Source organism: Pelodiscus sinensis, chromosome 2, assembly GCF_049634645.1.
Source record: "Pelodiscus sinensis isolate JC-2024 chromosome 2, ASM4963464v1, whole genome shotgun sequence".
Classification (NCBI taxonomy): domain Eukaryota; kingdom Metazoa; phylum Chordata; order Testudines; family Trionychidae; genus Pelodiscus; species Pelodiscus sinensis.
In genome coordinates, this window is record NC_134712.1 from 163,806,547 (window position 1) to 163,833,819 (window position 27,273).

A 27,273-nucleotide genomic window follows, 5' to 3' on the forward strand; every position below is an offset into this window, starting at 1 on the left:
TACTTAGCCAGTCAGTCCCCAGCCTGTAACAATGCTTGGGATTCTTCCATCCCAAGTGCAGGACTCTGTACTTGTCCTTGTTGAACCTTATCAGATTTCTTTTGGCCCAGTCCTCTAATCTGTCTAGGTCATTCTGGACTCTATCCCTGCCCTCCAAAGTATCTACCTCTCTCCCTAGTTCAGTGTCATCCACAAACTTGCTGAAAGTACAATCCATCCCCTTATCCAGGTCATTAATAAAGATATTGAACAAAACTGGTCCTAGAACCAATCCTTGGGGCACTCCACATGGAACCAACTGCCAACCTGCCATCGAGCCATTGATCACTACCCATTGGGCTCGACTATCTAGCCAGCTCTCTGTCCACCTTACCGTCCATTTATCCAATCCATACTTCCTTAACTTGCTGGCAAGAATATTATGGGAGATCGTATCAAAAGCTTTGCTAAAGTCAAGATAAATCGCATCCACTGACTTCCCCATATCAACAGAGCCAGTTACCTTATCATAAATGAATTCACACCTCCAGATCAGCTACTAGAAGTGGGCCTCATCCTCCCTGATTGGATCCACCTCATCATCTCCAGCCTGATTCTGGCCTGCATAATTATACCTGCCTCTGGAAATTTCCACTACATGCATCTGACAAAGTGGGTCTTTGCCCACGAAAGCTTATGCTCCAACACTTCAGTTTATAAGGTGCCACAGAACTCCTCGCTGCTTTTGCAGATTCAGACTAACACGGCTACCCCTCTGATACTTACCTTATCATAGGGGCTAATCAGATTGGTCAGGCATGACTTGCCCTTGGTGAATCCATGTTGACTATTCCTAATCACTTTCCCCTCTTCCAAGTGCTTCAAAATTGATTCCTTGAGAATCTCCTCCATGGGTTTCTTGGGGACTGATGCAAGGCTGACTGGTCTGTAGTTCCCCAGATTATCCTTCTTCCCTTTTTTAAAGATGGGCGGGCACTACATTTGCCTTTTTCCAGTCATCCGGGATCTCTCCCAGTCTCCACGAGTTTTCAAAGATAATGGTCAAAGGCTCTGCAATGACATTTGCCAAATCCCTCAGTACCCTTGGATAGAATAAATCCGGACCCATGGATTTGTGTATGTCTGATTTATCTAAATGACACACTAAAGCCATAAAAGTAATCACAAAGGGTTAGTTTTTAAATAATATTAAAATATGAATACACAGTTATTAAAATATCTTGTAATATTTGATATGGAGTTCTTTAGATCAGGAACTTCCATTTGTTCTTTGTTTTTATAGAGCTTAGCACCATGTAGCTGAGGGCTATAGTGTAATAATATTAAAAAGGGAACTCAATTGTTTGAATTGTTCTAATGTTGCAAATGAATGTCCAGTCTGCAGTACATTGAAGCTAAAGAAAGCAGGTGGATTGGCAGCAGAATTTAGGTCTGTCATCTAGCATTGTGACTTCCAAGCATTCATAAATTATGAGGCATGTCCCCATATATCATGAAAGTAGATTAAAAATCATAAGGATTTCAAAACATAAATGTTGAGTTCTTTTTATTTGTCCTCCAGTTTCTGAAACAGTACAGTAGCCTTGGGTCACATTCTTAAGCTTTTCTCGGCAAGTACAACGGCTAGCAACTTGTTTGCTTGAGGTTTTTTTGTTTTATTTTTGGTTTAAATAAATTATCATTTAACTCTGTTATGTTCAACCACTTCTGAAGCATTAGCCATTATAGTGGTGACTGCTATAGCAAACTAGCCACTCTTAGCTGGCCAAATAGCCACATTGTTCAAGCCAACTAGCAACATTCAGCTAACGTGATTAGTGTGTTGGACACCATGGACCTAACCACATGTCCACAGGCATGGGGGCTTAGAGAACACCAAATATCAAAACACCTGCAATGAAAGCATGAGTTGCCAATACTGAGTTTACCACAGATTATTTGAGGCTTTGTTTATAATCTGGTCATTAGAGATTAAAATATACCAAAGGAAATGTATATATAGTTCAGATTGAACCTTTCTAGCCCGGCACACTCTGGTCTGGCAACATCTGCAGTTCAGCATGATTTTAGTGAGCCAGATGTCCACTTATCATGGGGGTAGCCAAGTTTCCCGCGATCCCATAACGTTTCTTTATTGCCACCAGTCCTGGCTCTCAGTGTTCTGTGCTGTTATTTAGCTCTAATTTACCCCTAAATGTCTTCTAAGAGCCCAGTAAGCAGTAGAAGTGTTGGTAATGCTGCTAGACAATATCGATTTCCCATGGTCTGGCAAATTCTCTAGTTCAGCACCAGTCAGGTTGCGAGGAATTGGATTGTTTTCCATAACAGAAAGGGAGAGGTCTGAGTACAGGGACAATCATGCTTCCCCCCAGTGATGGGGGCAGCAGGCGCAGGGGACAGTTATATTGCAGAGGGAGGCGACTGCACTAGGAAGAGAGTAGCCAGCTGGGACCAGGACTCTCCATGTTGCCTGTCACAGGTAAGTGGCCCCCCTGTCCCAAACTGGCCCTCGGCCACAGTGCCAGAGGGGTGGGCTAACAGCCTCACAGCTGGGACCAGGCAATGCACAGCCCAGTTTCCGCCCCCAAAGGAGACACTGGCCAGGGCTGGGAAGCACAGCCCTCTGCCCTACCCATCCACTCCTGGAGGAGAGATGGATTAGAGGTAGGGTTACCAGATGGTTTCAGAAAAAATACTGGAAAAAAAAGCCCCCAAGAGTTAAGAAAAAAAAAGCATGGCCCCTTTAAAAAAACATGTGGTGAGGCTTTTTGGCCCTAACAGGCTGCCGGCAGCCACCCACTATCTTGCCTCCCTGCACTGGGCCAGACAGCTTCCCTGCAGATCCTGGTAAGCACTAGGGTTGCCAGGCTGCCTCCATATTGAGCCAGACAGCCCGGCATTTTTGCTTCCTGGCTGGGCAACAATCAGAAAGTCCTGGACATTTTAGGCGTCCGGTATTTTCTGAATTTTTTTTATTGGACAGGAGGCAAAAATATCTGTCCGGTTCAATACCAGACACCTGGCAACCCTAGATAAGAGTTGAGCAGCGCCCCCTCATGGGCCAAACAGCATGGCCCTGGAAGCTGCAGGGAGCTGCTGGAGCAGCACCACCGTTGTCACCATGGAACACCCTGGTAAGCCCTCCCAAACACTCCAGCCCACAACCCTGATTCCTGCACCTCTCAGCCTCTGCCCTGATCCCACACAGGACTCAAGGAACACTGGATAAATTCTCTAGTAAATTATACGTAATATGACTTCAAAACTCTCAGCTACCATCAGCCCTACTAATCCATCTCTTTCTATATTATTGCCAGCATTCCAAATCTCTGGGTAGTTTCACACACCTGTCCTGTTACATAAAAACCACCAGAGAACTGTTTTCTTCTATTCCTCCCTTTCCTAAATGTTGACTTTTCCCTAATGACACCTACTCAAGGCAATATTCTTTTGTGCACCAATGACAGGATTCATCAAGGCTAGAAATATGAGTTTTATACCAGAAGAAAAAAATATAAATTTAGAAAGAGATCCCTACTTTTCCAAAGGTAAATTAGCATTTGCTTTTAGCTCTGGAAGGCCTTATGTCACACTTGAAAATCACAGCATCATAGATGGCAGAATTCCTTTTTTTTTTTTTAAGTTAAAATGTTACACTTTCTTTCCCTTGGAAGCCGGAACAATTAGAGCAATTTGGCTTTACAGGTGGGGGAATATGAAAACAAAAAATATAACTCATAGGGTAACTTGTTAGAAAAAATCAGCAGAATACTTTTCCATCAGAAAATGCAGTTCCATCTGAATTCAAACACTTTGTAAAATTGTTTCATTTTCTCCAAAATTCTATTTGAGAGCATGAAAAGGGAGGGGGAAAAACTTCAGAGACCAAAACAAGATATTTCGATATTATGGAAGCGAAACTTTTTCTTCTTTTAAAATTACTTTCATTTTCAGTTTTTGCACTCTGTATTAAAATTATAAGGTCAAAACCAAAACAGCAATTTTTTCTGTTATAAATTTGAATGAAAACAGATTTTGAAATCTCAAAATCCTTCCAAAATGTAACTTCTGTTTTCTGCCTGAGTCTGTATGGGGAGGTACATTGGCATGATGGGATTAGTCTAAAAAAAGAAAAATTTAATTCGAATGAATAGCAGAAAAAACTTCCTGGGAAGCCTCATTGCTTAGAAGTTTTCAGTCTAGATTGGATACAACATACGCTCTTGTACTTTGGTGAATAATCTTGCACTGGCCAGGGAATGAAGGAGAAGTTAACAAATAGAGCTTTGCTGGTTTTATTTTCTGATACTTTGAGAGTATTGTAACCTATTATATTGATGTTGTGACACAAATTTAGGATGTAATACATTTTTCCTGCAAGACTAACAGTTAAACATAGAAGCTGCATTAGTTCTATTACCTTTGCCAGCTCAACTCCACTTCTCCACACATTACTGCTCATTTGCTGGCTTAAAAATGTGCTTTCTTAATTACACTAGTTGAAATGTTGGCTGGGTGTGAAAGCAAATCATTTGAACTTTTCCATTTGAACTGTGAGAATCAATAAAGTGTTGTTTATATCCTTTTCCTTGTTCGCCTGGGTTTCCATTCTTGCAAAGAAATTCCTGTGTAGAGAAAGGTAGAAGGCTCCCCCTACAGGATAGAAAAAGTGGTATAACTGGCAATCTTTCTTTTAATTTATGTTGGAACTACTACTGTTCTTGCTGTGCGGGTTGCAGGGATATTTGAGAGACTTGTCCCTCTTTTTACTTACTTCATTTTAACTTTTTATTCATGAAGACATTATTCCTTCTGATTTTGTTTTATTAAAATGGCAGGTGCTTAATGGCTGCTTTGTTAGGGAAGGTTTATTTCATACTTGCAGTTCAAATAATAGGAATCATTTTCATTATTTTAACCAACGTGCAATAACTACTACTATTAAACTATCAGATTTATAGTGTGTGTGTCCAGGGCTGAAAAAAAACAGGTCGTTTAGGGGTTTTCCCAAAAACTACAATGTATAATCTGGGTACTATACTTAAAGATGACAGAATTAAATGTTTGTGGGACAGTTTAAAGAAATGTTCTGACATTTTAAATCATAAGCAGCTTCTACAAACTGTCTGTATGCTATACATGTTTCACTTGATAATTGATTTTTAGTATGAAGCTTAAAAAAATGCAGAGTCAGTTTTAAAGAATTAAGGTGAACTGCAAAGCTTGTTAAGACAAAGCATGCAAACTATTTTAAAGCCTTCTCCAGAGGAAAGCATTCTCCCTAGGCCTCTGACTAGACAGCTCCTTGTCCACCCAACTTCTGTGTATCTTGACCCCTTATACCTAACCTCACCCAGATCCCCTAACCGAGTCCATCCCTCACACTCAGACCCCTCAACCTGGCCCCAACTTCCTGCATCTACATCCAGGCCACCCCAACTGAGTCCCCTGCACTTGAACCCCCACATCCACAAGCCCCTTCACCCGGATCATCCTAATGAACCCTCATCCACCAAGCCCCAACCAGCTACTCCCACACCCCGACCCCAAACCCCAGTCCTCTAGCATGAAGACTCCACCAATGAGCCCTATACTTTAACCCCCACCCACCTTCACCTGGATTCCCCCTGCAGAGTCCCATTGTTCCTGCACTTGGAATCCCCTCAACCAGTCCCTGTGCATCCAGACCGTTTCTCTGCAATCTGGCCCCACCGCCACACAATCGTTTCATCTCACATTTGGAACCTACCAGGCTGAGCCAGCTTGCCTGCCTGTCCATTCTGGTATGCCAGGCATAGAGGGACAGGAGTCTGGGACGTTTCTAGGGCAGATCCTTGAGCTGTCAGGATTGAGTAGATCCTCACTATCAAATCTATGTCCATGGGAGATGGGGGGAGCTGCAAAGTGATCTCCCAACTTTGTTCAGCCAGTGGGCTATGCTTCCTACTGGCATGCTAGATCCTCCAAATTAATTTGACGTTGCATGCAATATTTTAAAATTCTGCCAGTCTTTTTTTCTTAGAATTCCCTCAGGAGTAATTTTGAATCTGATAGAAACCCCCTGAAACTAACCATTTGGGGGTATGGTCTTGACCTAGGACAGTAGATCTGTCGGCTGTTGAATCACTATATGACACTCATATTGTGGGAATGTCATCAGTATGGGAAGTAAAAAATGCAGTTTCCCAGGCCTTTCGTGACTTAGGGAAGAACTTTGAAGGAGCTATGTGGATTGGACATTAATATACTGAACACTGACCTGGTTCAGTGTTGAAGCCTCAACTCAACAATTCCAAACGAGCAACTGAAGTGAGGGTAGCAGCCATTGGAATAGCAATTCAAGATTTGACTTGGGGAATTATTACTTTAAAGTAAGTATTATAAAAAGTTAGCCCTAGTTCCTGCCTGTCCTACTTTTTGAGACAATGAAGACAACACATAGCTTTGCCTTAGATTTGTGAGTTGATGAGTTCTGATGGGTACACATGAACTGTCCAGCCCTCATTGATGTCCACAATTGGCATTTTATTTTCTTTGGGCCTTGGGCCACAGAAAAAGCAGCCCATTACTCAGTCAATACATGTTACTTTCCACACTAGGTTCCCAGAAAGCAAAATTTTTTCTCATTTTTACTGGGCCACTTAATTGCAAATGCAGAGGGGTTCAACTTCAGATCCATCAAAAACAATGCATTTTTGCTGCATGAGTTGATAGAGCTAAGAGATCACCCACAGAGAGTCTTGTCTCTACCCCTTCCTGTATCTTGCCATGTAGATCATTCTACCATTTTGTAGATTATGTGCCTATTTTACCCATCAGCTCATAGTAATGTAACTGATGGATAAAATAAGCACATCTTGTTAATATTTCCCTTTTGAAATGGCTTGTAATGGACTTATCCTTGTGACAAGTTAGCAGAAACTGAGGATAATCTTGGCTAAGCAGAAACTGATACAGGATTTACTGGTGTTAAAATATGCATATAATTATAATCTTTATATAATGTAAGAAGCTGTTTCTGTCCCTGGAAGTGAACCACTTCAAGTAGAAGATAACCTAGAACAATAATAGACAGCAGCCTTTGCCCCTATTTTATCTGTCTAAACATTGAACATGCTCACTTTCTAATAGGGTTGCCAGATGGTTTAACCAAAAATACCAAACGCACGCACCCCCTACCGGGGAAAAAGTTCTGTTGAGGAAAAAAAAAAAAGACACACCAAAGTTGAGCAAAAAAATAAAAATAAATAAAATAATTAAACAGCGTGGCACCTTTAGGAACTGCTTTGAGGCTTTTTGGCCCTAACAGGTTGCTGGCAGCCGTCTGCCATCTTGCCTTCCTGCACCAGGCCAGACAGCTCCCCTGGATTTTCACCTTCTGGCTGGGGGGTGTCCGGTATTTTCTGAATTTTTTTTACCGGACAGGAGGCAAAAATAGTGGACTATCCAGGTCAATACCAGACACCTGGCAACCCTACTTCCTGAATAGCTCAGCTAGAAAAGAAATTGCTTAGAACAGGGGTTCCCAAACTTTGCTATGTGAAGTTTTGCTGATGTATCTCAGCTCCAGCTAAAAATAATTATTTTTCTAGTTTTAATGACCATAGTGATGTTGATATGCAATGCATGTGGTATACATCCTCTTCCTTGGAAGATAAGTGGCAAAGGTATAAATACACCCCCAACTTTTGGTGGAAAGGTGGTGGTAAAGGTGTATAACTTTTCTCTTATTTTAATCATACTGACCTTTGGTGATACGGTACTTCATGCAAGTGGAAAGGAATCAGTGCTGTTATCTTGACCAAATTCCAACTTGAGTGAGTATAGAGCTGCTTGTCTAAAATGCCCCTTGCAGGAATTTCAGTTGGCTACTATATTCAGTTCCCTTCCTAAACTTATTGCTATGAATTATTAAAACAGCTTTCTTCTGTCTTTCAGTTTTCTTCATTCCAAAAGCAAACAATGCCTATATTTTAGGAAATACTCTTGGCCAAAAGCGTACTTGACTCATGTAACTTGTTTCCTTCAACTGCCTTTCAAAATCACCAGTAATTTTAAATGTGAATTGATAACTATGTTTAAACTAAAGCTTAATTTGACCTATACAGAAAGATGAAGGATTCTCTTACCAAATGTTATTTTCAATTAGTTTATGCAGAAAAATAAAATTTAAACACACAGAAGCTATTTTCTGTTGCTGGTCTGTGCTTTGACTGACTGTATTTTACAGTATGCAGAATTTCCTCTGAAATGGCATATATAGCTGCAAGAGGGAATAAAAGGATATATAGGGATTATTAAGAGTACAGGTAATCCCCGGGTTACGTACAAGATAGGGACTGTAGGTTTGTTCTTAAGTTGAATTTGTATGTAAGTCGGAACTGGCGTCCAGATTCAGCCACTGTTGAAACTGACCAGCAGCAGCTGAATCGGACACGCTTGGGGCAGAGCAGCTGGGGTGCTGCTGGGTTGGTCTGGTAGCATCGACCCTTGGCGCTACTGGACCAACCTGGCAGCACCCCAGCTGCTCTGCCCCAGGTGTTCCCAAGTCAGCCGCTGCTGAAACTGACCAGTGGCTGACTACAGGAAGCCTGAGGCAGAACTGCTCTGCCCCAGGCTTCCTGGAATCAGCCACTCATCAGTTTCAACAGCAGCTGAATCTGGACGCCTGGGACAGAGCAGCTGGGGCACTGCCGGGTTGGTCCAGTAGCTCCAAGGGTCGATGCTACCAGACCAACCCAGCAGCACCCCACCTGCTCTGCCCCAGGCGTGTCCGATTCAGCCGATCCAACCTGGCAGCCCCCCAGGCGTCGGCGAGAAAAGCCTGGTCTGCTGGGGGAGGGGGGGCACACTAGCTGCGCCTTCCCCCCCCCCCCCCCCCCCAGCAGACCAGGGAGATGCGGAGCGGCTTTTCTCGCCACGGAGGACGCGGGTGGCGGGACCGCGGTGCATCTCAGCAGTCCCACCGCCCGCGTCCTCCGCGGCGAGAAAAGCCGCTCCGCATCTCCCTGGTCTGCTGGGGGGAAGCGCCCCCCGCACTGCCGGAGGCGGCGATAGTGGGGGAGGCACCCCGCACTAGTTGCGCCCTCCCCCCCGTTCGTAATTAGGGGTCTGACTTAAGTCAGACTGACGTAACCTGGGGACTGCCTGTATACAGCCGGTCACCGAATTACGAACGGATCAACTTACGACCATTTGTATTTACGACCAACCTCCTATACAGCCAGAACCCGAGTTACAAACGAAATCCACACTTACGAACAGTGTGGCCGTACGTTAGTGAATGTAATCCAACTTACGAACAGATCGAGTTACGACCTAGTGTTTGGTACGTAACTCGTTTGTAAGTTGGGGACCAGCTGTATTGTTTTCATTGCAGTCAACATGAAATTGAAACCACTTAAGCCAGAGAGGATATAAATGTCATTTCATTTGATTATTTAACAGTTTGTTTTTTAAAATGCCACTGCAAAATTTCCCCTGATGTTTACCTAAACTATTTTTATTATTTACAGCTAACCATGTGCTAAAGTTTGGAACGCTTGTCAGCACTTCAAATACGTACGATGAATCTGGAGTTGTGACCATAGAGACAGCTAAACCTTTGCTGTGGACAATGGGTATTAAAAATTAGCAAAATGCTTAAGACTACAACTGCCTTTTTTCAGCTGACCAAAGACTTTAAACATGTTGGAAAATTTCACTAACAAAAAACAGAATTATGGCAAGAGTAAATACACTTTTAGGAAGATAGTAGAAAACTGACTGAATACCTCACTCAAGTTCCAGGCATAGGATATATGCACTTCCTAAACCAACAGTCACTGAACAGGACTAAAAATGGCACAAACTGACCTACGCTTACTCCTTGCAGGAGCAGGTCTTAATTAGGTTTTATTACTGTTAAATCAACATGGAACTAATACTAGTGATCAAAATCCCTTCACAAGTCAAAATTTAATTGATAGTGTAAAGTTTGTGTGTGTATTTGACTTAAAACAAGTACTATAATACAGCACTGTTGTAAGTAAACAAACCTTTTGCTGTTTAATGGTGACTAGAACAAGTTGGTCTGCCCCACTGTTTAGTAACATAACTCAAGTGAAGTAAAGTTAAAAGCCAGCTGCAAAGCTTAAAGGAGAACAGCAATGATTAATACCACTACAGTGACTCTTAGAATACCAGGCTGTTTCCTTTAATACTGCTGTCTGTGCTGCCCTTTTACTGTGGCTTCCCAGCGTCAAGTACTATTTAGAAAGTAAGCAACATTAAACTAACCAAGTGCTAGTAAACTGTTAAGATGCAACCTTGTATTGATTAAAATGTTTAAATTTGTCACAACAGCATGAGCATTGTACGCAGAAGTCCATGCAAGTTCTTTATACAACTGGCTATGGTTGCATTTTAATTTGTAAAGGAAAATTTGAAGAGACCACCTTGATAAGCAAGTTGGTATATTTTCTTTTAAAGAATCTGTTCATGTAAGGTGGAATAAAACGTATAGGACGTCATTCAAAAGAGAATAGATACTAAACATGTCGTGTTACATCATCAGATTTCAAAAGTTCTTATGTACAGCAAATTTAGTGCTTATGTTAGTGTCAAGTTGCACCATCTTCAAAAGCACTGCAAAGACACTGTAAAGTCCATTTGGTAAGGAAGGATAAGGGCCCTCAACTGTGTGGTGATCTGTAAGTGTGTATTTCAATTGTTGACTCTTAATGAGACGGTATTTAGAACAAGATCTGAAAAACTAACATACTTTTTGTAAGTAAAACCAAAGATTATTTCAACTCAAAGACTAGACTGAATTTTTTTCAACTGAGACTGAAGTTTTTTCAATTTGCTTTATGCTTTTGACATTACTTTATATAACCACATTCCTTTTTGTAGGGGTTCACTCCCCCCCCCCCCCCCCCCCCCCCCGGCACAAGACATAATATAGGAAAATGGCAACAGGTTAATTTTTTTTCATATGAATACATTGAGTTGATTTTTTTAGTGCCTCCTAATACTGGGCCAAAAGTCGTAATAGGTAAATAATTATTCTAGTGATGAAAGCAATAAACCAAGAAAGGCAGGCCTCTCACTTATTGTGCAGCTACCACCACACTGATAATTTATTTACTCAGCCTAGAAAGTTCATAGATGCAGTAAAATGAAATAAGACTAACTCAAATATCAAGCTTATTTTAAATCTTCACCTGGTTTATAGCAGTAAACAAACAAGATACAGGCTTATGGAATATTAGTAAACAAAAGCTTCCCCCCCCCCCCCCCAGCTGTCCATCACTCCAAGCTTCAGGTAAATAATCTTCTTGATGAGTGTTCAGCCACCACTGTAGAAAAAGAGAGTTTGATCAGTTTCATATAGATGACTGCTATTTTAGGTTACATCATCCCATTTTAACTGGAACTATGTCCTCGCTATGCCTTCAAAACAGCCCAGACATTACATAGCTTGTTAGTCTTGGAATAAAGATGAGCCTGATTTCTTAATTTGAGGATCACAAATTTGCTCCAAAAGTGATAATAAACGGATCTCAAACTACTACAACCACACACTTTTATAGGATGGGAAAAGGATCCTGAAACTTCTGTTGAAAAACAAGTCCCTTCAAGGGAAATGTTTGCGAACAACTTAGCCAAAACAATTGCTATGTTAACCAATTAAGAAGTCTTAAATGTAGTATTTGAAATCTTCAGTATTAGTAACTTTTGTCTTGCTATTTACCAGATTAATTTAAGGCTCAATGTTCATCTGCAAAACCTTAATACACAAGTTGTGGTAGACTGTACAAAAGTAAAAGCTATGTGAAATTGGAAACACTAATTGACTTTTAATAAAGATTTTTAGTACTACGAATTAGCAGCTTTATTGTGTGTCTTTTTCTGATAAAACATTAACCCCTCAACTATATGCCTCATTTATACTGCTACATTCTCTGCAATATTCTTCTCTACCAGGGTTCAAGTCGTGTCAGGAAATTTCTAATTAAAAATTAAGTGGAAAGTTATCAGCGCAAAATCCAATAAACTATCTTCCATACGGTCTAAATTAGGCATGTTAAATATTGTGTTACTGAATAGTCATAACACCATGACATCTTAGCGGTTACACAATTATTGAATAGTCCCCAGCCAGTGCATTCCAGCTCCACTCCCGGTGAGCCCCCTGCAACCCAACACTGCTGCCTCTTTCACCAGCTCCATACGCAGACAAGCTGCCCGGGATGTGGAGCAGTCTGTCTGTACCGAGCTCAGGCAGGGGGGTAGGGTTGGGGAAAATGCATGTAGTTGACAAGATTACCTGATAAATCCAGGCTTATCAGTTAATCAGCTGAGGTCCCTAATGTCCACTGCATCAGTTAACCACATCATACCTCTCCCCTGCGTGCTCTGCATTTAAAATTTGGATCAGCATGCTGGCTCAGTCCTAGATCACCGATCTGAGTTTTAAATGAAGAGCACTCAGCATCCCCTGTCCATGGGAGGTCTGAGCTCAGGGACAGAAGTGCACTGGTGGCCATCCCCATCCCCGAGGATTATAGAATAACCATGTAACTGCTCAAATTTGATGAAGTTACATGACTATTCAGTTGCATTCTAAGGGTACGTCTACACTTGCACCCTAGTTCGAACTAGGGATGCAAATGTAGGCATTCGAAATAGTCAATGAAGCGGGCATTTAAATATCCCACGCTTTATTAGCATGATCTCACCAGCGCGTTACTCCAATCAACAGGTGTTTCGAAAGTGAAACAAAAAATGAGTAAAGTTAGTTCGAACCAACGCATCGCAGCGCGCACTTTCACTTCCGAAACAGCTGTTGATCAGAGTAACATGCCAACAAGATCATGCTACTGAAGCACGGGATATTTAAATCCCCGCTTCATTGACTATTTCAAATGCCTACATTTGCATCCCTAATTTGAACTAGGGTGCAAGTGTAGACATACCTTAACATCCCTAGAGTCCAGTGGCCCCATTGGCAGCCAGCAGCCCAATTCCGCACAAATTCTGCATTACACAATGGTGCAGAATTCCCCCTGGAGTAGATTAACTGTACAACATTTAGCTTCTAATCGCTTTGTCCCATCTCCTCTCAGCTACAGCTGCAATGAATAGTACTAAAATTTTGCAGTATATTTAGCAAACAAAAGATGAAACACTAATAGCTGAAAGCAAATATTTACTGAAAACACTTGAATGATTACAGCAAGAAACAGATGAAGAAACTAAAATGCTTATAATGATGGGGCCACATAAGTATTTTGATAAATGAATAACAAAGTGGGCTTCTGATTATGTTCACTGAAATCACAAGTTTAATTATCTGCTCAAAGCTGAACAAACTTTGCTATTCATTTTCTGATACCAGTAAAGCTCGTTTACCAGATTTACTTACACAATGATGTTGTTAATAGGGATATGGATCAATTTCACAAAGAAACCAATAAATCCCATTATTGCAAAACCTATTGCTGTTGCCATGGCAATCTTCTGGAATTCTGTAATTTAAGAAATTATACATTTTAGTTTTGCAAATGTAAACCTACTACTTAAAACATGCAGTAGATTAAGTTACTACAAAGATCATGGAGAGATTAGCGACTTTGAAAGTTTCTCCCATGTTAAAAAAAAGGTACTTCAGAAGTTTCACTTAAGATGGTAATATCTGAAGACAAAGACAGTAATTTCTAAAAATAAACACTAGGTTTCTAGAGATTAATACTTGTGAGATTACCATATATTATGGCTGTGAATTGATCAAATCCTGCGATTAACACAAGGCAGGATTAATGCGTTGATTTTTTTAACGCATTAATGCTGCTCTGTCCCTTTGAAGCACTGCTCTGGCACTTCAAAGGGGCAGCGTAACACAGAGCCAGGGATCAGCTAGGCACTCCAGCTGATCCCAGGCTCCTAACACATTGCCCCTTTGAAGCAGCAGAGCAGTGCTTCAAAGGGGCAATGCAACATGGAGCCTGGGATCAGCTGCAGTGCCCAAATGATCCCTGGGTCTACATTATGCTGTCCCTTTGTAGTGCTGGTCCAGCGTTTCCAAGGGGCAGCTGACCCCAGGCTCCCGCGGCCTTTCCAAAGGGCCCAGGGTGGCCTTTCCAAAGGGCAATGCTGCACTGAGCCAGGGTCAGCTGGGGATTCCAGCTGATCTCGGGCTTCTGCAGTGCTGCCCCTTTGTATCACCGCTGCTGCGTTTCAAACGGGAAGCTGCACTGAACCTGGGGTCACCTGAGGACTCCAGATGATTCCGGGCCTCTGCAGCACTGCCCCTTTGAAACATCCTCACAGCGTTTCAAAGGGACAGTTCATGCGACTAATTGCAATTACATTTTTTAATCACTTGGCAGCCCTGCCATATATAGAATCACATATAGCTTATCTGGCTTAAAGGAAACTTGAACTTAAGTCACTGACAATATTGTAAACAAGAGATGTAAAATGTCAGGCTCTTAATACATTTAAAAGGCTAAAGGGCAGCGGAGGGGACCCAACATGAGCCGGGACAGCTGATTCCTGGCTTGCACTGGGTACCCCTGCTGAGCACCAAAACATTTAGAAGGCAGAGCCACAGTGGGGTTAGCTTCCAAGCCAGGAGCTAACCCCACTGCAGCTCCCCACTTATCAACTAATTGATGGAAAATCCAGCAACTAGTCAATTAGTTGATTGTTTAACAATGGGAATGTTAAATTTAATTTAAAGTACTAATGCATTCACTTTCCGAAAGAAAAATTAAATCAAGTTAGTGACACTGGACAAGATTTGAGCACTCAAATACCAATTGTGAAGTGTCCATAGAAGTCATTATCAAAAGGATTCTGAAATTAAGCAATTTACATTTCAGAAACACTTTAGCTTAAAGTGACACTACCATACTGCTGCTATCACAAGTCTGATTTCAGCAAGATGTATACCACAAAACTTTCAAAGTACAGTGAAGTCCGGATTAACCAACACCCAGTAATCCAACACTCCACTTTATCTGACCCTGCAGCTCCCAGGGAGCTGCAGGGTCGTATACAGCGCGGTCTTGGCCCCGCTTGCTGCCCCGTCGCTCTCTGCGAGAAGCTGCTGCTGCCGGGACGCTGCCAGGCAGGAGCTGCAGCAGCAGCAGCTTCTCCTAGAGAGCAAGCGAACAACTGATGCTGCTCCTGCGGGGGACGTTCCCCGCAGGAGCAGCATCAGCTGTTCCTTTGCTCTCTACAGTAGAGTCTGTATCATCTGACATATTCGGTAATCTGACCATGTGTCGGTCCTGTTTAGGTCAGATGATACTGTAAGTGAGTCTTCTGTAGTTTAAGTTATACACAGAAGTAAGAGCTTCTCATGCTTTTCAGACAAAATTGTGAAAATAAATAGTTTGCTACACAAGTGCAAAATTGAGATTCAGTTAACATGAAAAATGGATATCCATTACTATACCTAAATACTGGGTCTGCCTGTTTGGTTGGGGGGGCGGTTTCAGACAATATCAAGTGAAATGAACATCATGGTCCTAGGGGCTTTTTTCCTTTAATCTTTCTTTTTGCATACTTTACCTTTTCTGTCTGGCTTAGTACATCTTTTAACAAGCCTGATGGAATCTTTTACAAATTGACGGCTGGGCTCGACAAATTGCATTACTTGATCCATGACTTCCTGCAAGAATGTCACATTTTAATACATAGCTTCAAGAGTAACTTTTTAAAATCATTTCATATCTTAAAGGCAAATTCTCCCTGTGCACCCCTGCCCTTCTACTGTATATGTTGTACTGAATGTTAAAATGTTAATGTTTAATCATACATGTCAGGTTTCTAGGGGATTTAAGTCTATAAAGCTGTAGGAAATCTATATTTTGCATCCAAGAGATGGATGCATGTCCATTAGAACAGTCAATTCATCAATCCAAAGAACCATGAACTCTGACATCCAATTCTTACATCCACTTCAGGTCTATTTGATGTTCTCATTCTCCTCATTTCCCTCTACAGGCTGTCCCCGAGTTACGCGGATCCGACTTATGTTGGAACCGCAGTTACAAACGGAGCCGTCTCCCTGGTCTGCAGCAGACCAGGGGGACGGGGAGCAAAGCGGCGGAGCACGCGGGCAGCCCAGACGTGTCTGGGCTGTCCGCTGCCTGCGTGTTCCGCCGCTTTGCTCCCCGTCCCCCTGGTCTGCAGACCAGGGAGACGGGGAGCAAAGCAGAGCAAAGCCGCGGAGCCCGAGGGCAGCAGGACAGCCACGGTGCGTCTGGGCTGTCCCGCTGCCCCCGTGCTCCGCGGCTTTGCTCCAGACGCCTGTGGTACAGCAGCTGGGGCGCTGCCGGTTTGTCCTGTAGCGCCGCTCTGGCCGCTACTGGACCAACCCGGCAGCACCCCAGCTGCTCTGCCACAGGCGTCCTGATTCAGCCACTGCTGGTCAGTTTCAGCAGCAGCTGACTTGGGGATGCATGGGGTTCTTAAGTTGAATCTGTATGTAAGTCAGAACTGGCGTCCAGATTCAGCCGCTGTTGAAACTGATCAGTTTCAGCAGCGGCTGAATCTGGATGCCAGTTCTGACTTACATACAGATTCAACTTAAGAACAAACCTACAGTCCCTATCTTATACGTAACCCGGGGACTGCCTGTATTTTCATTTGTCTCCACTATTTTAAAGTATAAAAATTAGTAAACAAAGAAGAATCTAACTCGCTTTCTGATATACTATCACAAATTTTTCACCTGTAAAATATCTGAACACATTTCAATGGGATTATCAATACTATCACAAATTTTTCACCTGTAAAATATCTGAACACATTTCAATGGGATTATCAATATGAAGAGTGCACCATAATCCAAATTCTAGATAGGAAATGAGATTTTTGCATATACAAAGGACAAGATCCAGCTGCCATGTGATGCCTTTCAGAGATCTTCAAGTTTCAGTTAATCCTGTTTAATAAGTTAATGCAGGAGTTCTCAAACTTTGTGATACTGCGACCCCCCCCCCCAAGTTGCTGCACCACCCCCTCAAAGTTGCTCGCAACCCTCTCAGGGGGTTGGGACCCACAGTTTGAGAAATGCAAGGTGAATGGGTTAAGCTTTACATTTAACCGATTAAAGGGGAGCTGGCAGAGAGGCCACTCCAGCTCAGCTGAGTTGTAATACCACCTCCTCTCTTTTTCCCCCCTCCAGCCCAGGCTGGAGCAGCCCCCACCGGTTAACCAGAACAGGTAAGTCTCACACATTAAAGATGAGGCTTACCAGTTAACCCCTCACATCACTAGTTAACACTAGGGGTACTTCTTATCCGTTAACTGAATAGATGAGTAACTTCATGAATGCTTATCCATTAGTGGAGGATTCTATAGTCCCTGTGGGGTGGTGCTGGTAGCTAGTGAGCTCTGGCCTCACTCCATTGGAGTCTCCTGCCACTCTGTGCTGCTGCTTCTTTATCAGAGGCACCAGCGTTGGGTTCCAGGTGGGAGCTGATCCGCGAGGGGAACCAGTTTAAAAACCAGCTCCCAACGCAGACCAGCTACCTGTCGCCCTGTGCTGTTGCTTCTGATAGAGGCAGCAATGCAGGGTGGCAGCAGCCTCTGTCTATGGGTGGTCTGAGCTCCTGAACCCAGCGTGAGCTGGAACTGAGCAATATAATGCCTCAACCAAGTATGTAAGTAGCATGTAATTCACTAATTGAATAGTCAACACATTTTTGCATCGACTATTCAATTAGTCTAGAGGACTCCCCCCGCTGATCCCAGGCTCCACCTTGCGCTGCTGCTTTGAAACGCACAGCTGATCCCAGGCTCCCTGTGGCACTGCCCCTTTGAAATACCCCCATCCCTCCCCTATCTGATAGAGGCAGCACGAGGGAGAGGGGGAGGAGGAGCGACTAGTCCTTAACACCCCTAGCCCCAACATTTGGTATGTTCATACTAGTTTTTATTCTTTGTACTACCACACAACTTAACAGCCAGAGACAGGGAACAGGACCCTGACGTAATTCATCATTTGCTTCTTCCTGAAGCTGAAGGAAAGGAGGAGAATGACTCACCAAGATCCTTACAAAAAGTTTTAAAAAAATGGGAGTGGGGGGGGGGCTTCCAGCAGGAAAGGAGAAGGGGAAAAGAGGTGACCCAGGCTTAGACGACGTAGATTAGGGCCAGGATTTAGTGGACCATCCGAGATCGCTGATGTCGCCGGATTCGAGCTTTCCTTTCCCTTGGCACCCAGAGGAGACCGGCCTGGAGCCCTCGGACCCGGGGGCAGTAGGGAGGAGGGTTCGCTGAATGCGGGCTGGAAGCCGACTCCGGCCTCCCACATCAGGTCAGCGAACCCCCGGGCCCGCAGCGAGGCTCGCGGGCCCGTTACAGCCCCAAGGGCGACCCCCATCTTTTCCACACACCGCCATCCCCCCCCCCGCTCCACGTCACCGAGGGGGCTCCCAGCGGCCAGAGCCCGGCGCGTTGCTCGGGGACGGGTGCGGGCCCCACACAGAAAGCGGCGCCGCTCGGACCCCTCCGCTCCTCAAGAACCCCGCGCGCCACGCACCAGCCCCGTCGCCGCTCTCACCTGGGGCACCGGCACCAAACCGCTCGCGCTAAGGACACGTAGCAACTGCAGACGCCACGGCACGGACCCGGAACCGGAACGAGAAAATGCACCGGAACTTCCGCCGCTGGGGGGGGGGACGTTGGGCAGGCCGCAGGCCACCTTCTCCTAGTCCGCATGCGCTAAACGGCGATGGGATGGGCCCCGCCTTTGCGGGCGCAGAGAGGAGGGTGGATTATTGCACTCTGCGCATGCGCCAGTGGGGGGGGGGAGGGGATGTTCAGGGTGGAAGGGATCTCACGTGGAGGCGGATGGAACGCTAGAGGGCGGGGCGGGGTTTCCAGTGACGTGTACATCTCCGTCGTGCTGCTCTTACAGCCCTTCGTGCCGCGCGCCCGGAGCCCGGTGGGGGTTCCTGTAGTGGGAGCAGGGGCTGGGGGTAGCAACGGCCGCTGGAGCGCCCCTGCGTTGTTTGCAGCTGCGCAGGCGCTGCGAACCCGCGCCAAGGTATGAGCCCCTCCCCCCGCCAGCTGTGCACGGTGCTGTACAAATGCAACATGCAGGGCCCCGCACACACATCTGGTGGCCAGAGATTCCCGTAGAGGCACGGACCCCTCCCAACACACGCACAGTTCAGTGGGGAGGCGTTGCACAGGGAGATGGAAAGGCAGGCAGGCGGTGGCTGTTGTTTTCCTTGTTGGGGCGTGTAAAGGGGTTTGTGCCATTTTCAAATAACACACAAGCCCGGAGGGGGCAGCATTTCTGTGTTAGCCAACGGGAAAGGCCCATTCCCCAGCAAAGCTCCAGTTTTCACCTCTGGGTGCCTGAGCCCTCGAAAGCCCATGATGCCATCTCCATGTTATGTTAGTCTATTAATAAACAACAAATGGTCTGGTAGTATTTAAGTTTTTTCAAAATGTATATTAGACACCTACATGGAAGTGAACAGAATTTTCAAAAAGTGCTGACCAACCCCAGCTTCCATTTGGTCTGGGATTGAGGCCAAGGGGCTCAGCACTGATAAAAATTAGATCTCTTTTATTCAGATGCCCAACTATGTATTTAGGCTTTTAACTTCAGCCACCTTTGAGAGAGAAGCCCAGAAGTAAGTCAAACATGAAATTAAAGTTAACGTTCACAGTTACAGGCAGACTCCTCCTATGCTTCAAAGCTGGCTGCCTACACCCACTAACTCCCAGGGAGCCACTTCCCCCCATCCTGCCACACTGCTGCCTCTGTATCAGAGGTAGCAGTTCGAGGCAGGAGCCAGTACAAGGCAAAGAGCACTGCAGATGGGAGCCAACTGCTCCCCTGTGTGTAACCATGTAACTGCTGAAATTTTTCAGCAGTTACACAATTACTTGATTAAATGCATTATAAAATCCATATTACAGATCACCTGACTAGGACAATGGGGTGGATGACATGGCTTTCTTTGAGCTAACAAAATTATACAAAGCATGGGGCTTGGTGGTGATGGGGAGACTCAAACTGCCGAGGCATCTGTTGGAAAATGAATATAGCAGGGCACTGATTGTCCAAGTAGTTCATAGAATGCATTGAAGATAACATTTTTATTTTAGAAGGTGGAGAAAGCTATAAGAGACAGGCTTTTTTAGGGAGGAACTGGATGTAGAGATATAATTAGAAAGTCTAAGGCACAAAAAAGGAGCTACAGGGCGGGTTAGGGTGGGAGGAAGCTTCACGCGCTCCCCCCACCTCCAGGCCAATCAGGGGGCGGGGCTGGGGCTGAGGAAGCCCAGAAGCATTTTGACCCCAGCCCTTCTGTCCTGGCCCACGGCCACTTCAAAAATTTTTGAAGTGGCCCCTGGCCAAAAATTATTGCCCACCCCTGGTCTAGGTATTGCTTTTAAGGAACCAAGAAACTACATCTGAAAGGAAGTTCTATGAACACCTTAACACGCAGACTAATATATTTGAATACATACAGAGATTTCATGCGGCTAGAATAGGTCTTGCAAATAAGCTATAAATTGTAGCAAGTTAAATCCACACAATAACTGTAATACTTCATAGTATCTTTTAAGCAGTGTTTGTTTTGTTTTGTTTTGTTTTGTTTTTAGAAGGCAGAGGTGGGTTAGTACAGTTGAAAGGGGCAGGTGCAGCTAGGAGGGCTCTGCCTGCTTCCTCCACCTGTGATGCAGGCCCTCCTTAGAGCCCTAATTCTGCAGCTCTCATTGGTCAGGATCCATGGCCAGAGGGAGATGCAGGGGTGTTGCAGACATCAGTAGGGTTCCCTAGCTACCTCTCTGCCTAGAAACCTAAGGGTTATGCTAGCTGATTCCAAGGAGTCACCTGAGCTGAGCACCACCTGGAGCCTGCGACCTCTCTTACATCCCTGCTCCAGCCCTGAGCCTCTCCTGCATGCAGACTCCCTCCCAATGCCTATACCTCAACCTCCTGTCCCAGACCAGAGCCCCAGCCTGTACCCTAAATCCCTCATTCTTAGCCCTCTCCTCCCCCCAATCTCCTGCCCCAGCCTGGTGAAAATGTGCAAGGGTCGGGGACAGTGAGTGATAGAGTGAGCAGAGGTGGAGCCTTGGAGAAGGGACATAGCAAAAATAGCCAGGTTTTTGCAGTCAGGATATTAGCAACCCTACACTGATAGTGAGAGAAGGTGGATTACTTGGAGAAGATCTAAGAAAGAGGGATGCCCAAAGTACAGAGCAAAAGAAGGAAGAATAAAGCAAGCTATGGAAAATATCAGTATATGGTGATAGGTGAGTGCAGGATGATAAAATATGGAAGATAGGAAAGGATGGACAGTAGTACTTGATTTTCCATGCCTTGCACCTTGTGTAGTCTTGTTACCATCAAAGTAAGAAAATAAAAATGGCCATATTGTGTCAAACCAATGGTCCATCTAGCTCGTATCCTGTTTCTGACTGACCATTAGCAGATGCATCAAAGTGAGTGAACAGAACAGGGCAATTTCCATTGATCCATCTCTTGTCATCCAGTCCCAGCTTCGGGCTGCTGGAGGTTTAAGGACACCTGGGACAGGGGGTACTGATTATTTTGGCTATAGCCACTGAGGGATTTGTCCTCCATGAAATTATACATTTCTTTTCTTATCCCACTTACATTTTTGAACTTCACAACATCCCCTGGCAACAGTTTCCATATGTTGACTAACCATTGTCTGAAAAGTCCTTCCTTTTGTTTGTTTTAATCCTGCTGCCTATTAATTAATGGGGTGACTTAGGGTCTTGTGTTTTGCAGAGGGGTAAACAACGCATCCCTATTCACTGTCATCACTCTATTCATGGTTTCATAGATCTCTTTATACTCCTCCCCCCCCTTAGGTATCTCTTTTCTAAGATGAATGGTCCCAGCTATCCTCATATGGAAGCTGTTCCATACCCTTAATACATTTTGTTGCCCTTTTCCAATTCTAAAATATCTTTTTTCTAAGATGATGTGACCAGAACTGTACATAATATTCAAGGTATTAAGGGAACAGAAAATTGTGATTTGTCAGCATTTTGAACCTACATTGCACTAACTTTTAACAGGTCTAGACAGCTACATAGGAGCCAGACAATAGAGGGGGGATCAGGCTTATGGAGTAAAGACAAAGAAAGAATGAGGAGAATAAGAAAAGCAAAGGGAAATCGAAATTATAATATGGAGCTGGGAGGAAGAGATCTGAGGGAACTGTAGCCTATGGTGATGATTGCTATATAGACAATCCTAAGATAAATAAGGCCTTTATTTCTTAATTTTATAATATCATAAATATCTGTGATTAATTTTTTCTTGGGAAATCTTTGGAATATGTTTGCTTCTGAGGGTTTAAATAATTTTTAGCTTTTCATTCCACTAAGGGATCTTAATTGATTGTAAGACTTTGTTTATTTGCTGAGCATCTCTACATGATTTACAGTGAGAAGAATGATGATTTCCCCTTCACAATGGCTGTGGAAGTGTGCACGTGGAGGAAGGGCATACTGGGGATTAATGATAGGTAAGATTCTTTGTGCTGAAGGAAGTGATTAAGTGTCTATGCTCTGTTTCCCTGCATCAGCTTCATTAATTTAAGACGTGCTTCTAGATCAGCTTTCAGCACTGTGAGCACAAAAGAAATTTTGCTAGTCACAAGCAGTCAACAAGCCCCATCTTTTGATTTGCTTGGCTTATAATTCAGTGAGGATGACATGAATAATGTAATGTGTGGTGGTGGTGAAGGTGTCGGATGCTGTTAGAATAGTTTTTTATCAGTAAATTTATTGTGTGCGTTTGTAAAGTTGACCTTTTAATCCAACATTTTATTCAGTTTCATTCAGAAGAACTGAGGAACATGGTCATTTTGAATATCTATGTCTCTATTGGCATTAAAAATATGATTTTGATAGAAACAAGGATTGCATTAAAAATGACAACTAAACTCAAAATTGTGAAGAATCCACAATAAAGTTTTGAAAGGGCAGAGAAGATAAAGAAGTTAACTAAGAAATAGATGCATCTCAGTAAGACAGAGGACACATTTATGTATGAGAGGTGATTAAAAAGAAATTGTTTTTCCTGATAATATACTTACAGAGTTTTATTTCATCATGCTAGTACTGCTGAAGGCTAAGATAGTAATACAATATAGTATTTATTTTATTTTCAGCCACGTATAAATTCATAGTTTGTTGGATGACTTTTTATATTAATTTTAATTTTGTTTGTGCATTCAGCAATTTATAAACCATCTAGGAGCTCAGCAAAAATTAAAAATAGCTCCAGGCAACAGTTAGCCACAGAACTAGAATGTTCCTTCTTTGGGCTCTCTTCTCCTTGCTGATACTAGATAAAAGTAAATTTGTGTTTTTCTGTGATCCTTTTCAGCATCTTCATGCAAACGCTAAGAAAACTGGTCAGATGACATGGGGTCAAATGCTAGCAATTTGCTGGTGGCACACAATTCTACCTATCCTACACAAGGCTGGCCTTTGATACGGGTGAACAGGACAAAAGCTCAGAGGACTGTTATAAGCAGGACACCTCTGGCCCCTGCCTTGGAGCCACCCTGACCAGATTTTCTGTCTGCTGTGCAGAAGAGAGAAAGCACTGGTGTCAGGATGTCTCCTGCATATGTACCCCATCTCTGCTGAGTGGGAAAATGGGGGACAAGGCTCAGGAGTGAGGTGGAACAGCTAGAGGTGCTGCTCTCTGAACAAGCTTTCAGACTGTTGAATGCCACTGTACTTAAAAGGACAGCACACACCCCCAGCACACACAAACACACTGTCTCTCACACACACACAGACACTGCTTCTGTCTCTCATGCTCACACACACTGCATTTATCTCTCTCTCTCACACACACACACACTCTCTGTCTCTCTCACACACATCCTCTGTCTCTCATATACACACACATATACACAGTTTTTTCGCACAGAGTCATAGCCACTATCTCTTTCATAAACTTAACCCTCAATGCATACTTGTATTGTTGTTATTTCTTGGTTCCTTCTGCAATGCACATAAAATCATAGAGTACTAGAATTTGAGAAGTCATCAAGTTCAGTTCCCTGCACTCAAGGCATGAGCAAACACATATATTCTCTATAAGTCTTTCAAAGTGCTGATATTTTAGTTTTTTCATTGATCTATGCATTCATAATTCATTTAAGTTTTGAGTAGTGAGTTCTAAAATTCCTAATCTGTCTTGGCTGGAGTAATTATGATTATTACTTTTATTAGCATATTGTGTTTTGTCATTAATTGTTTAAAAAGGTACCATCAAATAATAGTTTCCTTCTAGAATATAAATTTAGCTTGTACTAATTTTAGCAGTGCCAGTTTAACTTTAGACATGAGGCATTTGAAAATTGCTTATTTTCAAATTGTATTTTTAGTTCTGTCTTTAAAATAACTTAACATTTGCACGAAAATAAATGCAGTTTGAACTAGGATATCAATTGCAATGATGGAGTCAGAGGTTAGTGAGTTATGCACAGAATCTTGGTCTTGAACTAAAAAACCAAGTACTGTATCACAAATCCCATGACAATATTGCAAGAGGCTGCAACATAAGGCCTTTCATGAATCAGTGTGTAAACTATACAGTCGAAATATGGAAAATAACTGTCAGTCAGTCATCCGTTCTGTATTTTACTAGCTATTTCTTAGGCCTAGCCTATGCTTAAAAAATTTTACCAGAATAATAGTGTCTGTTGTATGAGTGGCAATGTTTTTTTTGTTTCAATTTTGTTTTGTTTTACCAACATAGGTACACCTGTAAAAGTTCTAGAATAGGTGCAGTTATACTAGTATTACTGTACTTGTACCAGTATAGCTGATGCCAGACTGGAGAACAGGCATGAGTTATATGGCATAGGCACTTTTACACCAACCTAACTCTCTACACTAAAAGGTTTTGCTCGTATAGCTTTACCAGTATAACTATATTGGCAAATTCCTCTTAGTGTAGACTAGAATTTAGACCCCTTCATGCCCATTTAAAGATATAAAGCTTACAACATTTTACATATTACCTCTAATTGTGGTATCTTGGGCAAGTAACCTTAAATTAATCACATGAAATCTTTACCAAATAACATTAAATTGCTTGTATGAGAAATCTCTTTTCTCTGTTTCTGTCTTTTATATTTTAGGGCTAGACACTCTCTTTGTTTTGATTCTTGACCAGCATTATTCATATTGTTGGTGTTTTAAAAATAAAATAAACTGTATAGCTATTATAAAGGATATTTTTTTCTGTATGTAGCTTTTTTAATATTTAAAGTCTAACATTTAACAATTTTTAAATGTACTGTATAAGAACATGTACACACCTATTTCCTATATGTATTTCTGTTTTTCCAGTTCTCTTGGGGCTGGGTTATTGATCTGTTTGTTGTTGTTGTTGTTAAAATATTCAAATATATTGATCCAGCCTATAGTGCGTTATATGAAACTCTTAAGTAATATCAACATTGGGAAATGTAGAAGGTTTTTTACAATTTTCTGAGTCATCTGGTCTGCCTTGATTTAGAATAAAATACTAAAGTACGTGTTTTTGCCGATTGTAAAGGAAGTACATGATTTTTGCTGAAGTTTTGTACCCATAAAACTTACTCTGTTGTCTGATGTGATCATCTCTGTCTAGGTTCTTTTCAGAATTGCCTTTTGTGGCTTACATATGTCCATCCTAGGAGTTCCTAGAGCAAACAGGCAGGTATTCTTTTATGCACTTCCCAAAAAGGCTTTTCCATTTAAGCTGTTTGGTTTGAAATACATGTTTCCTGAAGAGATTAGTTTGTATCATTTTGTGACACTAATATGTTTTTGTAAATGTAACTTTTATATTCTACACTATGGTTATTATTGTCAAAATCTGCTTTTTAATTATGGCAGTTTCTGCATACAACTATTAAATAGGCCTCTAACATAACAAGCTTGTCCTAATTACAACAGTAATTTCATTCCACTTAGATTTCTTTTCTATCTCTCGGTGAGTGTTTAGGAAAAAAGCACTTAAGTAAAAACATTTTTTTTCCTGAGAATATTAATTGAAATATGCAAGTAAGATGGCAAGAATTCCTCAGTGCTGCTGTATGCTGGTCACTTAAGCGATCTCTGTTTCATTTTGATTTCTAATGGTCTGAGACAGTCCTGACTGTTTCTGTTCCATAGTGCCTCCATTTTAACCAGGTAGAGTGCTACCAAGCTGGGGAAACCACCCCTGTTGGAGTCTGCTGCTCCATCAGGCTCCCAGCCCCCAGAACCCACTGCCATGCCAGAGCCTGCTACCACAAAGGTCTTCTGGCTTCCTCCTGGACTGCAGATGTTGCCGGACCAGAGAGTCCCAGTTTAGAGAATTTCAACTTGTGCTGTATAGTCACCACTGATTTGGACGGGATTTACATCAGTGATACAGCGATTAAAGGTATCAACATCTTTCTCCTTGATCCATCTAATACCATTTTAGTGCAAGTGATGCTGGCAAAACAGGTGCCAGCTGTTGCTGAGACTGCAGGCATTAGCTAAGATCTAACAAACTCATAGCTGGAGACCAGACCAGTTCACCTGCGGACAGGGGCTGCTGCCACACGGCATTGCTGTCTCTGTGTCAGAGGCAGCAGTTGGGACAGTAGGTAGCCGGTCTGCGGTCCACGAGGAGAGCTAGTTTTTAAAGCGAGGGGAGACAGGAGGCTCTTTGGGAGTGGGGCTGAATTACACTGACTGCAAGACCCGTCACTGGGGACAATAGAATAGTCGAGTAACTACAAAGATTTCATGTGGTTACCTAACTGTTCAATTAACTGATAGCTAACATTCCTATTCCATGCTGTAAAACAGTCGTCTCCAAACTTTTTACACCTAAGATCACTTTTTAAATGTCACGGCAAGCCAAGATCTACCCCATCCCTTCCCTAAGACCCCACCACTTCCTTGAGGCCCCGCCCTTTCCATTCCCTTCCTCTCCATCACTTGCTATCCCCAGCCCTTACTCACTGGGCTGAGACAGGAGGTGCGGGTCTGGCATGGAAATGAGGGATTTGGGTATGGGAAGGGGTGAGAAGTGCAAGCTCTGGGAGGGAATTTGAGTGCAGGAGGAGATGAAGAAGGGGATACTGGCTCAGGGAGGGGGTTCCAGGCTGGAAAGTGTTGAGGTTAGGTGGAGGGTTGGGGTGCTGAGCAAGCCGCAGGCTTGTGGATGTGAGGGTGCAGGATTTTGGGTTGTGTTGTATAAGGGGTTCACAGCAGGGAGGTTGG

At 43.1% G+C, this 27,273-nt stretch overlaps 2 protein-coding genes and 1 long non-coding RNA gene across 6 annotated transcripts in view; 2 read left to right on the forward strand and 1 right to left on the reverse strand.

Moving 5' to 3' along the window:
* The window catches only part of TPK1 (thiamin pyrophosphokinase 1), a 455,370-nt gene extending 443,504 nt beyond the window's left edge, over nt 1–11,866 (forward strand). For all 3 annotated transcript variants that reach the window (XM_075921715.1, XM_006124113.4, XM_075921716.1), the window contains one exon: nt 9,516–11,866. In XM_075921715.1, the coding sequence (XP_075777830.1) occupies nt 9,516–9,634 (119 nt within the window). In that variant the 3' untranslated portion in view covers nt 9,635–11,866. The remainder of the gene's footprint in view (nt 1–9,515) is intronic.
* On the reverse strand, nt 11,085–18,704 carry SEC61G (SEC61 translocon subunit gamma). Its single transcript, XM_006124115.4, has 4 exons — nt 18,563–18,704; nt 15,562–15,661; nt 13,409–13,511; nt 11,085–11,339 (listed from the first exon to the last, which is right to left on the reverse strand). Exons 2-4 carry the CDS (start codon nt 15,653–15,655, stop codon nt 11,330–11,332), a joined length of 207 nt encoding a protein of 68 aa, XP_006124177.1. The 5' UTR covers nt 15,656–15,661; nt 18,563–18,704; the 3' UTR covers nt 11,085–11,329.
* A 133-nt stretch (nt 18,705–18,837) lies between these two features.
* LOC142827258 (uncharacterized) overlaps nt 18,838–27,273 on the forward strand; it is a 51,260-nt gene continuing 42,824 nt past the window's right edge. The window contains exons 1-3 of one of the 2 annotated variants that reach the window (XR_012901859.1): nt 18,838–19,048; nt 22,449–22,529; nt 23,396–26,443. This is a non-coding gene — a long non-coding RNA (uncharacterized LOC142827258). The remainder of the gene's footprint in view (nt 19,049–22,448; nt 22,530–23,395; nt 26,444–27,273) is intronic. The other variant, XR_012901860.1, reaches the window with a different exon arrangement.

Excerpts from the sequence above, each read along its gene's own strand:
- SEC61G (XM_006124115.4), bottom strand. The coding sequence starts at position 15,655 with ATGGATCAAGTAATGCAATTTGTCGAGCCCAGCCGTCAATTTGTAAAA. Across the intron at positions 13,512-15,561 it reads TACTAAGCCAGACAGAAAAG|AATTCCAGAAGATTGCCATG; the intron begins GTAAAGTATGCA and ends CTTAAATTACAG.